Here is an 11,747-nt window from a genome sequence, read left to right on the forward strand (position 1 = left end):
AAGTCCTTCTCTGCAGGGCTGCTCTCAATCCCTTCATCCCCCAGCCTGTATTGATACCGGGAACTGCCCCAACTCAGCTGTATTTGGCCTTGTTGAACCTGACAAGGTTCATGAACTTCATGAGGATCCCTGCAGTTATTCCCTGGAAGTATGTCAATGTGTGGAGGCAGTGCTGCATCCATACTGTGAAGGAGGCCAGCTGTGCTTTCAGATGTATGAGCAAGCAGGTAGCTAGCACTTTGAGAATGACATTTATTCCTTTCTGGTCAGCACCTGTGAGACTGTCTGGTGTACCGAGTCCAGTCCTGGGCTCTCCTGGAGCATCCGTGTTTTAGAGCAGGACCTCCAAGGTGGTCTGGGGCTGGAGCATGTGGTGTGTGAGGAGAGGCTGAGAGCTGAATATCTTGAGCCTTAAGAGTAGGAGACAACTGTGTATCACTGTTTGCAGGCAGAGGGAGGGAAAGTGGAGCCAGACTCCTCTTGGAAATGCATAACAAAAGGGCAAGGGACACCTCCTTTTTTGCCGTGAGGATGGCCGAACACAGAATTAGGCCCAGAGAGGTTGTGGGCCAAATTCTAGACGCTGAGTAATTTAATAGAGTAGATTTTTAATTTATTAGACTAGATGTTACATCTCCTTGAATACAGGCAGAGTATCTCCCTTTGTTCGCCAGCTGCCTTTGTGCACTGTGCAAAGCTAGGGCTTTAGAGGAAGTGTTCTGTGTTCTGCTGAATGCTGACTGCCCCAAATGTCTGTTTCAGAGTTTCAGAGAAAACGTGCACATCTGAAACACATTTGGTGGGTACAGAAACAAGCAGAGGGACGTGTACACGTGACCCTGTACCACACACATTATTTATGTCTGCACAAAACCGCGCAGGCATGGGCTCACGTAAGTCTTTGGGTTTGCTGTGATGAGGAAAACACAGCAAGGTGGAGCAACTCACCATCATGCCTCAGGTTGGATAAAACAGCTCCTTCAGGTCTCTTCAGATGAGAGGGGTCTGAGTGCATGTTTTGAAGTTCTAGGTGCCAGGTGCTGGTGAGTCGTTAGATTGTTTCCTGCCTCTACTTTAAAGAACGCTCATCTGTTGGGTTTTCTTTTTTTGTCTCCTCACAGCTTGAAAGTTAAATTATACTGCTCACCGGTAACTAAGGAATTGCTGTTGACTAACTGGAAATACAAGTTTTGGGAGAACCACATTGTGAGTTTTTGTTTATTTTTAAACTAACATTTCCCAAGCAGTGATTCTAGGAAAGAGAAAACTTTCCCTCTTCAGAAATGTGTAAATGTTGATGTTTGTAGAGTGTTTCAGGGCTTAAGTACTTTTATCAGTGTGCCTTTCCTTACTGCTTGCTATGTGGGATTGGTTTATTGTTGTTTATGGTTTAATCTTATTTTTCTCTCCACAAAATACATCCTTTTCTGGCAGCTTGAAAATGTTTCTTGTCACCTCTTGCTGTGTGTACATAGTGTAAGGATTTTGCTTTATCCCCCAAGCAAGGACAGGTCTAGTCAAGTAGAATGTCAAGAAGGACCTCAGGGAAGCTGAAACTTGTTTTCTTGGGGGGGTTATGGCATGGAGTGTCCTTAAATAGGTTGTAAATGTGGGTCTTAAGCTCCATACCAAAGAAACTCAGATGAGTGGGACCTAGGATGTAAGTATGGGTAAGACAAAAAAAGAGAAGTAGGGGATTTGTCTGTTCAAGGTCCTAGTTTAATTGTGAAGTGGTGGTTGAAAGTAGCAAGCTTTATATGAAGCCTTGAGAAACTGAAAGATTTAACAGTTTGGGGAGCGAACGTGATTCAGGGCTCTGTAAGAAGGACTCTGAGCATCCACTAGACATGTTTGATGTACGAAGGAGCACAGTATGCCTAGGCGACAATTTTTCTAAGCCTGTAATCTTCCTGGGCTATCAAAAATAAAGCAGGGTGGGGTTTTGGTAGCTTTTTTTTTGGTTGGTGTTGGTATTTTCTTTATTTTTGGTTTTAAGCTGGTGTCTGTGTGCTTCCCTTAAGTTTAGCCTAGAAGGAGTCTTTTGAGGAGAGATAGCTGTAAGCTGTTAGGAGTTTGTGTGGGCAGCAAAAGGAAGGTCGGCGATTCTGGTCCTTGCATCCCTGTTTGAGAAAATCTTAATCTGGGAAGAGATGCCGGAGGAACCCATGGTGCAGTCTAAGATGAAGCACCATTAACACAAATCAGCACGATTAAAAAAATACATAGATGTTTGCAGCTGCTGCTCCCAGGCATGAGCTGCACAGGACCTAAATCAGACAGTAGCCCTTGGATGTCTTGTTCACAAGCTTTGTTTTACAACAAACTTTCTGCTTGTAGTGTGACTGGAGACTGAATTAACAGTTGATTTGATATTCACTAGACTGAAAGAAGCAATCCATATCAGCTTCCAGACAAATGGTTTTTTATTATTTCCAGTCTGACCTTTATTTATAGGTATGGCTTAAGAGGCTTTTTGAATCTGCTGCTGGCTGTAACATTTAAACTATTAAAGACGAGGGCAGAACTCTGCTGGAGATGTGATCATTTACGCTTATGAGGCGAAATGGCTGTCAGTGAAGAATTCTCCAGGCAGTTTAGATCTAAAACTTGACAATTGTTTAACTGCAGTAGGAAATTTGAGAACTACTGAGAAATATTGAGCATGCAGAATTTAGATCACCCTTTGAGTTTATTCAGCTTCGGAGATTGTAGATGATAAAATCGGTATTGATGCCTAAAAAGTCAGCTCTTGCTAGTGTGTTAAATTCTTAGTATGAAATACTTTTTGACAGATGTATCTGTTTTGGAGCAAGGCCTGGGTTTGATGGGTGTTGTGGTTTCTGGTGGAGAAGCCAAATACTACCACTTTTGTGTCTGTACCAGCTGAATGGATCTCTTGGAGCTGCCCAGAAATTTGCAACACAGTATCGTGTGAATCCATCTCGGTGAAAGCCAAAGTGCTGAGGAGTGCTCAGCTGAGAAGCTGGAGGTCATACCTAAGGAGAGTGATGACAGGAGACTTTCACTTTGTTTTTTTGGGTAGGAGAATTATATACAAATACTGTCTGAAACAAAGGAAAAAGAAAAGGGTAGGATGGGAGAGGAGCCTGCATACAGTGCTAACCTCGTGGATGGCCCAGAGCATGTGTGTTACAAGACTTTTTAGTAGAGGATATGACAAAACAGGGTATTAATTATTATTATTAAAAAGTCTATGGATTAATCACCAGACATACATGCTGCATGTGATTTGTGGGCTCTGCTTCTGGTAATGGGGTGCGGTGGGAAGTGTTGCAACACATAGATGTGTCCTAGCAAGATCCACTGGTGTACTCTGGGCCTGGGGTGTCTTGGGCTTTGCCGTTATCCAAAAATAAGGTGTATGATCCAGCTGGAGAAGGTAGAGCTGCTGCTGTTAGAAATCCAACATGATCTAACTTCTTAAGGCATGCACACCTTGATTGAGGTAACTTGCATTTTTTAGGCAAGTTTCAGGAAACTTTTTTCCCCTCCATTGGAAATTAAAATTTATGATTTACTATGAGAAACTGAGCCCAATTTTCCAGGCTTAATATTAGCCGCAGTGGGTGCTGAAGATGTCTATGTAATGAATACTTAGCCATAAGCAGGAAACGGAGTGTTCAGTATATCCTGTGATGCACGTACTCATTTTATTACAGGTTGCATTGGAAGTTGAAACTCCAACTCAGATTTCTTTAGTAGATGAAATATCTGGTGAGGTAAGTTACACAAGAAAAAGATTCATATATTCGTAATGGGTAGTAATACTGTTGAAATGAGCATGGGAAACATATCTTACCTGTAACATCCCAAGGGGACAAGTTTGGGGTTTTTTTAAAAATATATGCTCCCCTTCTCTCCAAGATGTGCACCAACCTGAATTCTTCTTCCCTGCTTTACTCTTACTATCATAACATTTTTTGGTAATGTCTCTCCAGGGTCTTAGCAATCTTCAACTTACTTATTGCTCTTGTGATACTTTTTTTTTTTCATTTTGTATTTATATTCACTTAGTACTTCACTGGCTTATTTTAACAAGGTTTAGGTGCAGATCTTAAAGGTCTGATAGAGCATCTCCAGACAAAGTGTGTCCCAAGACATTTCCTTGATGCTGGTGGATGCTTGATGAGTGAAAAGCTGGACAGGAGCCAGCAATGTCTGCTTGCCAGTTGCATCGTAGGCTGCATCAAAAGCAATGTGGCCAGCAGGTCAAGGGAGGTGATTCTGCCCCTCTGCCCTGCTCTGGTGAGACCCCACCAGCAGTATTGCATTCAGCTCTGGGGGCCCCAGCACAAGAAGAACATGGACCTGTTGGAGTGGGTCCAGAGGAGGCCACAAATATAATCAAAGGGCTGGAGCACCTCCCCTATGAGGACAGGCTGAGGGAGTTGGGGTTGTTCAGCCTGGAGAAGAGAAGGCTCTGGGGAGACTTCAGAACGGCCTTTCTGAACAGCCTCCCCTAAAGGGGGCTTAGAAGAAAGGTAGAGGAAAATCTTTTCAGCAGGGCCTATTGTGGTAGGACAAGAGGTAGTGGTTTTAAACTAAAAGAGAGTAGATTTAGACTAGATAGAAGGAGAAGAATGTTTACAGTGAAGGCAGTGAAATACTGGAACAGGTTGCCCAGATGTAGTAGATGCCCCATCTCCAGAAACATTCAAGGTCAAATTGGATGAGATTTTGAGCAACTTGGTCTAGTTAAAGGTGTTCCTGCTCATTGTGAGGGGCTTGGAACTACGTTATCTTTAAAGGTCCCTTCCATCCCAAAACATTCTCTGATTCTGTGCTTGTTCAACAGGAACCAAGGAAGTAGAACTGCCTTCTGGCTGCCTTGGTTTTATGAGCACCATATAATATTCAGTCATCTCTCCTGGCACAAGAGGATGGTTGTTGCTCTTCAGGGCTTGTTGGAATGTGAAGAGACTCTCTCTTCATTCAGAAGCAATGCTAAGTGCTGCAAGAGGCAGTGGGGAGTGATACATTACTCTCACTATGTCAGTGAAAGTATTGGTAGTACTTGTTACAGTCTGAAAATAATGCTAACCCACCTCTTCCAGAAAGAAGATCTAGAGGTGACACTTCTACCAGCTGGTCACTGTCCAGGATCAGTCATGTACGTCCCTTCAATACTCTAAATGTCTTTGCTGAGAAATTTGTCATATAGAGTTCTTGCTAAGTACTGGATTTTTTCCTAACTAGAAAAAGCTAGGAATTTTAAATTCACTACTTGGAGACAATATTGTTCTGGCAGGGCCCACCAGCTGGAAAACTGCTGCACTATCTGGGATCTGTCCAGACAGAAACTGTTACCCTGGTGGAATAGTTGACTTTATCCTATGCCTATGAGTAGCAACTTTCTTAATTTCAACTGTACTTACAATTACATACAAAACTGTGATTCAAAAATAATTCCTCTGTTTCTTAAGGATGACATTAAAAAGCAGGTGCCCGCCTTCCTGGTACAGGTGCTGCAACAGACAACTGGGCTACCCTCCCCAGAGGCTGTGGGCCTTCTGTTTTCAACTCTGACCAGCCTAGGCACAGCTTTTTCTCCAGACATACTGATTCTAGTTATTTGGCTTATCTGAAATTACTCTAGGACCAAACTGAGCCCGGTATTTCGGTGAAATCATACCTTAGACTGCTCCAAGCCAGGTAACAAATCAACACCTGGCATTTAATGCTTTCTGTTGTTGAGTTTGACCAAATTGTTTCTGTTTGTAGGTTTTTGTTTGAAGGTGAAAATGGCACCGTGCTGTATACAGGGGATTTTAGGCTTGCAAAAGGGGAAGCAGCCAGAATGGAACTTTTGCATTCAGGATCCAGGTGAGACTACAGCTATTCATGGGATTTAGAAAGAATAAAAGATACCAGAGGCATGGATGGCTCGGGAATAATGTGTTGGGTTTTTTCGCCTCATTTTTCTGGATTAAATATATCTGCAGTCAGGCAATACTGTAGTTACAAGCCTCTTTTGACTTCCTCTTTGTAATAAAGAGGAAGAATTGCCTCCTTCTGAAGAGAGAGGAAGTGGTGTATGTTAGTGCTGCGATGCACTGCTCACTCTGATACAACATTTCTCTCTTTCAGAGTAAAAGACATCCAGAGTGTGTATTTGGACACCACTTTTTGCGATCCCAGATTTTATCATATACCAAGCAGGGTAAGTCTAAATCACCTGTGAGGAAAGGTCCTTAAAGCTCCTAATTAATTAATCAATCACCCTTTTGTTAGGTAAGTCTTGCAGGACAGTGCTATTTTGCATCACTAAATCACAGCGCTTTGGAAGTATCTTTCAAAGTCGATTCACAACATTTTCTAAACCTTTCAGGAAGAATGTTTAAATGGGATCTTAGAGTTAGTGCGAAGCTGGACCTCACTGAGTAACTATCATGTTGTGTGGCTGAACTGCAAAGCTGCTTATGGATATGAATATTTATTCATAAACCTCAGTGAAGAACTTGGAATCAAGGTAAGGCTTCTGTAACTGTTGCTTTAGAATAGGTCCTAAGGAATGATGGTGGCCGGTCATCGAGCTGGATGTGGCTGCTCAGAGAACTGCTGCGTGTGAAAGATGTGCCTGCTTTCATTAACTCACTTAAGAAAACTACAGCTGTGCTCAAAATGAGTTAAGTAGTTGATTTCAGTCTGGATCATCTGGGCTCTCTAGGGAGAAGTTAATCCCCAGTTTTCAAGCTCAGTGTTTACTTCGTTTTATCCTGTGAATGATAAGAGCCTTCTTGTGTATGTGTGACATTAAGTTAGCAGATGTAATCTGACTTTGATGAATATTTATCCCTCTTCAGCATAGGAGGTATGTTCTGCTTGTTCTAAGATACTTTTGGCCAACACTTCTCTGGTTGGACATTATTAGTGAGTAGTAATTGTTTAACTGAACGTGAGCCAGCAGTGTGCCCAGGTAGTCGACAAGGTCAGCAGCATCCTGGCCTGTATCAGAAATAGTGTGGCCAGCAGGACATGAGAAGTGATAGTGCCCCTGTACTGAGCACTGGCGAGGCCACAGCTCGAGCACTGGGTTCAGTCTTGGACACCGCAGCACAAGAAAGACATTGAGGTGTGGGAGCAGATCCAGAAAAGGGCAACAAAGCTGATGAAGGGTCTGGAGAGAAGTCTTATGAGAAGTGACTGAGGGAACTGGGGTTGTTGAGTCTGGAGGAGGCTGAGGGGAGACCTTGTGCTTCTCAACAACTGCCTGAAAGATTGTAGCAAGGTGGACACTGGTCTGTTCAAACAAGTAATGAGCAGTGGGACAAGAGCAGATGGGATTGAGTTGTGCCAAGGGAGGTTTAGATTGGATATTAAGAAAAAATTCGTTACTGAAAGAGCGATGAGGCACTGGAACAGGCTGCCCAGGGAAGTGGTGGAGTTGCCATACCTGGAGGTGTTAAAAAAATGTGTAGATCAGGCACTTTGGGACATGGTTTAGTGGTCATGGTGGTGTTGGGTAGACAGCTGGACTTGATTATCTTAGACGTTTTTTCAACCTTAATAATTCCATGATTCTATGAAATGCCTACTGACATTTGTTAAGAGCAGAACCACATCTGTGCAGCTGCTCCAGCTGCAGTCTGGTGAACGCACTGAGCTAATTAAGAGTACACTCTGCCTTTCTCTAGGTGCACGTGAACAAACTTGACATGTTCAGAAACATGCCAGAAATCCTCTACCACATTACTACAGATCGACACACTCAGATTCATGCCTGTCGACATCCTCGGGTGTGTATCGCTTTGCAGAGCCTCTGACTTTGCCCTGAAAAACTGGGGATAGGTGCTAATATTTTGCTCCTATGGAGTTAATGAAGACTTGGGCCAAGTGGTGGCTTGAAGTAAAGACGAGTGGGAACTTCAGTTAGTGAATTGAAGTTTTTTGCGGGGGGAGAAAAATGTCAGGATTACACTTAATTTTGTATTTCATGTGACAGGATGAGGAGTGCTTTCGATGGAACAGGCTGCCCTGTGGGATGACTTGCCGGGATGGAACCCCCTTGCACATAATCAGCATCAAACCCTCCACTATGTGGTTTGGGGAAAGGATCAAGAAAACGAATGTAATAGTGAGGTGAGTATTTGGGTCACGCAGGAACCTGTTGTTTTGGGTGCGTATCTCACCTGACGCTTGTATAACTGAATCTCAAACTGGATGTTTTAAGAGCAGATTATGCTTACCTGTTGACTGAGGATGAAGAGCAGTTACCTACTTTTTGTGCTTTTGCTTTTTTTTTTTTTTTTTTTTTTTTTTTAGGACTGGGGAGAGTACATACAGAGCTTGCTTCTCTTTCCACTCTTCATACAGCGAGGTTTGTATACTTATCATACTGAGATGCATTGATTAAAAAAAAATTTTCAGTGGGCTTTGCTTATTTTGGAGTGGATGATGTGACTTGTCATAATAAAAAATCTTTTCAGTAATAAGAGCATAGAAAGTTCTGGATGCTGAAAACAAAGATGTTTATTTTAATATAGCTGTAGAAGAGCACATTAAGGTAGAGTAGGATTACAAACCTATTTTTTTTCCTCGCTTCTCAAAGTATAGGTCACTGGTACAATAGGTTTGACTGCCTTCCTATTTTAGATTTTTGTTTAACTACGCAACATTTAAAGCTTGGCGTTTTGGTTTTCAATACATTGTTTACCTGCTCTGACTCAGGTTTTGAGGGGATTTGCCTTCTTTTCCATGCCTGCACGTTTAAACAGAATTTTCTCACATCGTAGCTGCTGCTGTTACTCCTCTTTCTGTGTTAAAGGCTAAAAAGGAAGTTAGTAATGGCAGTAATCCATGCTCTAGGATCACAGTTTCATTTAGTGACTTGATCCAGTTCTTAAAATACTTCCCTCTCCTAAGAAACTGAACTGAAACTGGATCAGTGCTAACAACCTGTCACAAAGCCTTGCACATACAAAATGGAAATTATTTAGAGCCCTTGGAAGACTGTCCTGGTTTTTAGACCTTGGTTAAGTTTTAATTAGCTCTGCCATGTAGAATTTTAAATGGAGGTACTGGCATAGTACATACAACTTGGCAGCTTTGCTGGCAGAGTGTGGGGGTAACAGACTTACACCTCCACATGCAAAAATAGATGGGTCCTGCTGGTCTATATAGATAGGAGGGTGATCTGAAAGCTTGCAGGTGTTTTCAGTGCTTGGCACTGATAAAGCCTCAGCTGGAGTGCCCCAAACCAGATACAATTCTTCAAGAAATTTTCTGTCTGGAGAACATCTAGAAGACAACAGAGTAAGGCTTAGAAAAAATGACGTGCTTTGTTGTGATAGGCTTCTCTAGGGGACTGAAGGGAGACTTTAGGAGAAATCTTGGAGGAAGGGAATACCTCATCTGTACAACTAAGGACTTGAACTCCAATAAGAGAAATGCAGGTCTGAAAAGATCTACAGCATTCTGGACAGAGAAGCGCTGGATCACATTCCCTAGGAGCAGGCCTGTGCAGCCTTTTCTGGCAGAGATCACGGTGGCCCCAGCAGTAGTTGGTAATTGCTGTGAGGTGCTCACGTGAGGCCAAGTTCTCAGCATCCTTTCAGACTCTGGGCATCCTTTGAGGCCTGTTTTCTCCTTATGCAGCTGTTCACTGCGATGGAGCTGGCTCGTGGATCTCTTGGTCTTCACGCGAAACAACTGGTAGCACTTTTTTGTGGGTGTGCTTTGATCCATGCTGCCGTTGGGTGAAATTCTGACTGTAGGTGTAACTTGTTCAACTGCTTCTTCTTTTCTTCATTTTAGATTAAGGATTTCCTCAGCTATATCCGTCCTGTGAATGTGTATCCCAATGTACTGCCAGCGGGTGGGACAGAAGACAAAGTTATGGAAATGTAAGTGATGAGTGGCTGCTGAAGGGAGATGAACTAATCCCTGTTCCTGTAGGGACAGCTCACCTCTTGTGAGGCCACTGCCTCTTGCTTTACTTGTCTGGTAGTTCACATTATTTATTTTTATTCTATATTCAGTCCTGTAAATTTGAGCTTTCTGAAGAACACTTGTATGTTGTGCTGAGTCTGAGAGTTTGTATTTCACACACAACTTATATCTATGTACAGAGGCTTTTCTGCTGTTGAACTCTGGGTGATATCTGAATACCTGTTCATCTTGCTTTATTCTGTGGCCTATTTCTATTTGTTGTTGCTGCTTCTCAGAAGCTTTTAAGGAGGGGTTTGCTGAGGACTTGAACTCCTACCCTCTGTACAGCATCACAGAGGCCTGTTCCTTTGTGCTGCTACAGATGCTGACAGCTTAGAAAGCTCTTAGGCAGCAGAAGAGCAGTGGTGTCAGTCTGAGCAAAATGAGGAGTCATTTATTTTTTCCCTTTTCTCCTTTAATAAAAAAGGAGATACTTTACAGTTGTTGAATTAAACTGTGGTCAGATTCTGAAGCTTGTCATCTTGTCTTCTCTAAGCAAAGGACTAAAAGATAGTTTCCAAATGGGGTACATGTTTTAAAGTAAAATACAGTAACGACAGATTTCTCCATTTAAGCTGCTTAAGCTCTCCGATGAATTAAGAACTTCCCTAGCTACTGCTGCCCCTAACACTTTTGCTGCACTGCCTGTGAAAGGCGTGAAGCAGTGTACGCAGATCAATTTGAAAGACTTTTGCTCCTGAAAGTATTTGTCGAGTTGTAAATATTAATCACTTCTCTCTCGGTTAGATTAAAGCCATTATGCAGGTCATACAGGAGAAACATGGAACCCAGGTACAAGCCTTTGGGAACACTGAAGAGAGTCCCCAAGAGAGACTTGTCTGATACAGGTAAAGGTTCTGCTGGTGCTGCTGTGCCTTAAATGAAAGTCTGAGACTAAGCAGAGGTGGCAAAACCCGTGGTGTTCACCATCATCTGTCTGCGTTCAAAGCAACAAAGGAGGCACGTAAATGAAGTGACTTTGGGTTTTGGGTTTTAGGAGTGTGAGAGAGCAATAATTACAGAATCACAGAATCACAGAATGTTCGGGGTTGGAAGGGACCTCTGAAGATCATCTAGTCCAACCTTCATCCCAGCATACCCAACCACTACACCATAGCCTCAAGTGCTAGATCTACTTTTTTTTTAAACACCTCCAGGGTTGGTGACTCCACCACCTCCCTGGGCAGCCTGTTCCAGTGCCTCACCACTCGTTCAGTAAAGAACTTCCTCCGAATATCCAATCTAAACTTACCCTGCTTCAACTTGTAAAAAGTGCACTTGTTTGCAGTTTTTAAGCGGAGTTAATGCTCAGTGGTCCTTTAAGTTTCTGGAAGAGTTCTATCCCACAGTCCTAGGCTATCCCTAGTAAAGGTTTTTTTCTCACTTTACTTGTCTCACCTTCTTTGCTGTGGAGGACAGAGTGGTAAATCAGTGGAATTGCTCCTTTATTATGTGACGCTGCAGGGTTTTTAGCACCTAGTAGCTTTTTTAACTTACCAACGGTAAACAGATGCTGTAAATAGTCTCTGGAAAGCCTCTTGGGAACTAAAGAACAACTTTGGGCCTGCTGCATTCTCTTGAGCTATTTCTGAAGTGCCAAGTGTGCAAGGGTGAGGTAGTCCTGGTGAAATGTGTCAGAGGCTCCAAGAAACTTTTCTGCCGGGGCTACGTTTGATCTGCTGCAGCTTCTGTGGAGGATGGCAGCTGGCAGCTTTCCTTGTGTAAGGCACTGTGCTAGGCAAGGCAAGGTAAACACCCTCAACAATGTCCTGCCAAGTCTCCATCTGTTTTAAAAAAAA

General features: G+C 42.9%; 1 protein-coding gene across 1 annotated transcript; it reads left to right on the forward strand.

Moving 5' to 3' along the window:
• Window positions 1-1,121: 1,121 nt before the first annotated feature.
• On the forward strand, window positions 1,122-10,796 carry LOC104269451 (protein artemis; the record flags this gene model as incomplete). Its single annotated transcript, XM_009872313.1, has 11 exons — window positions 1,122-1,206; window positions 3,681-3,740; window positions 5,076-5,131; window positions 5,743-5,844; window positions 6,109-6,181; window positions 6,350-6,490; window positions 7,656-7,757; window positions 7,964-8,100; window positions 8,284-8,338; window positions 9,775-9,863; window positions 10,696-10,796. Coding segments are annotated over 11 exons (1,001 nt in total), but the record flags the coding sequence as incomplete, so codon positions are not given.
• Window positions 10,797-11,747: the final 951 nt, after the last annotated feature.

This window comes from Apaloderma vittatum, unplaced genomic scaffold (genome assembly GCF_000703405.1).
Source record: "Apaloderma vittatum isolate BGI_N311 unplaced genomic scaffold, ASM70340v1 scaffold29906, whole genome shotgun sequence".
Lineage (NCBI taxonomy): Eukaryota > Metazoa > Chordata > Aves > Trogoniformes > Trogonidae > Apaloderma > Apaloderma vittatum.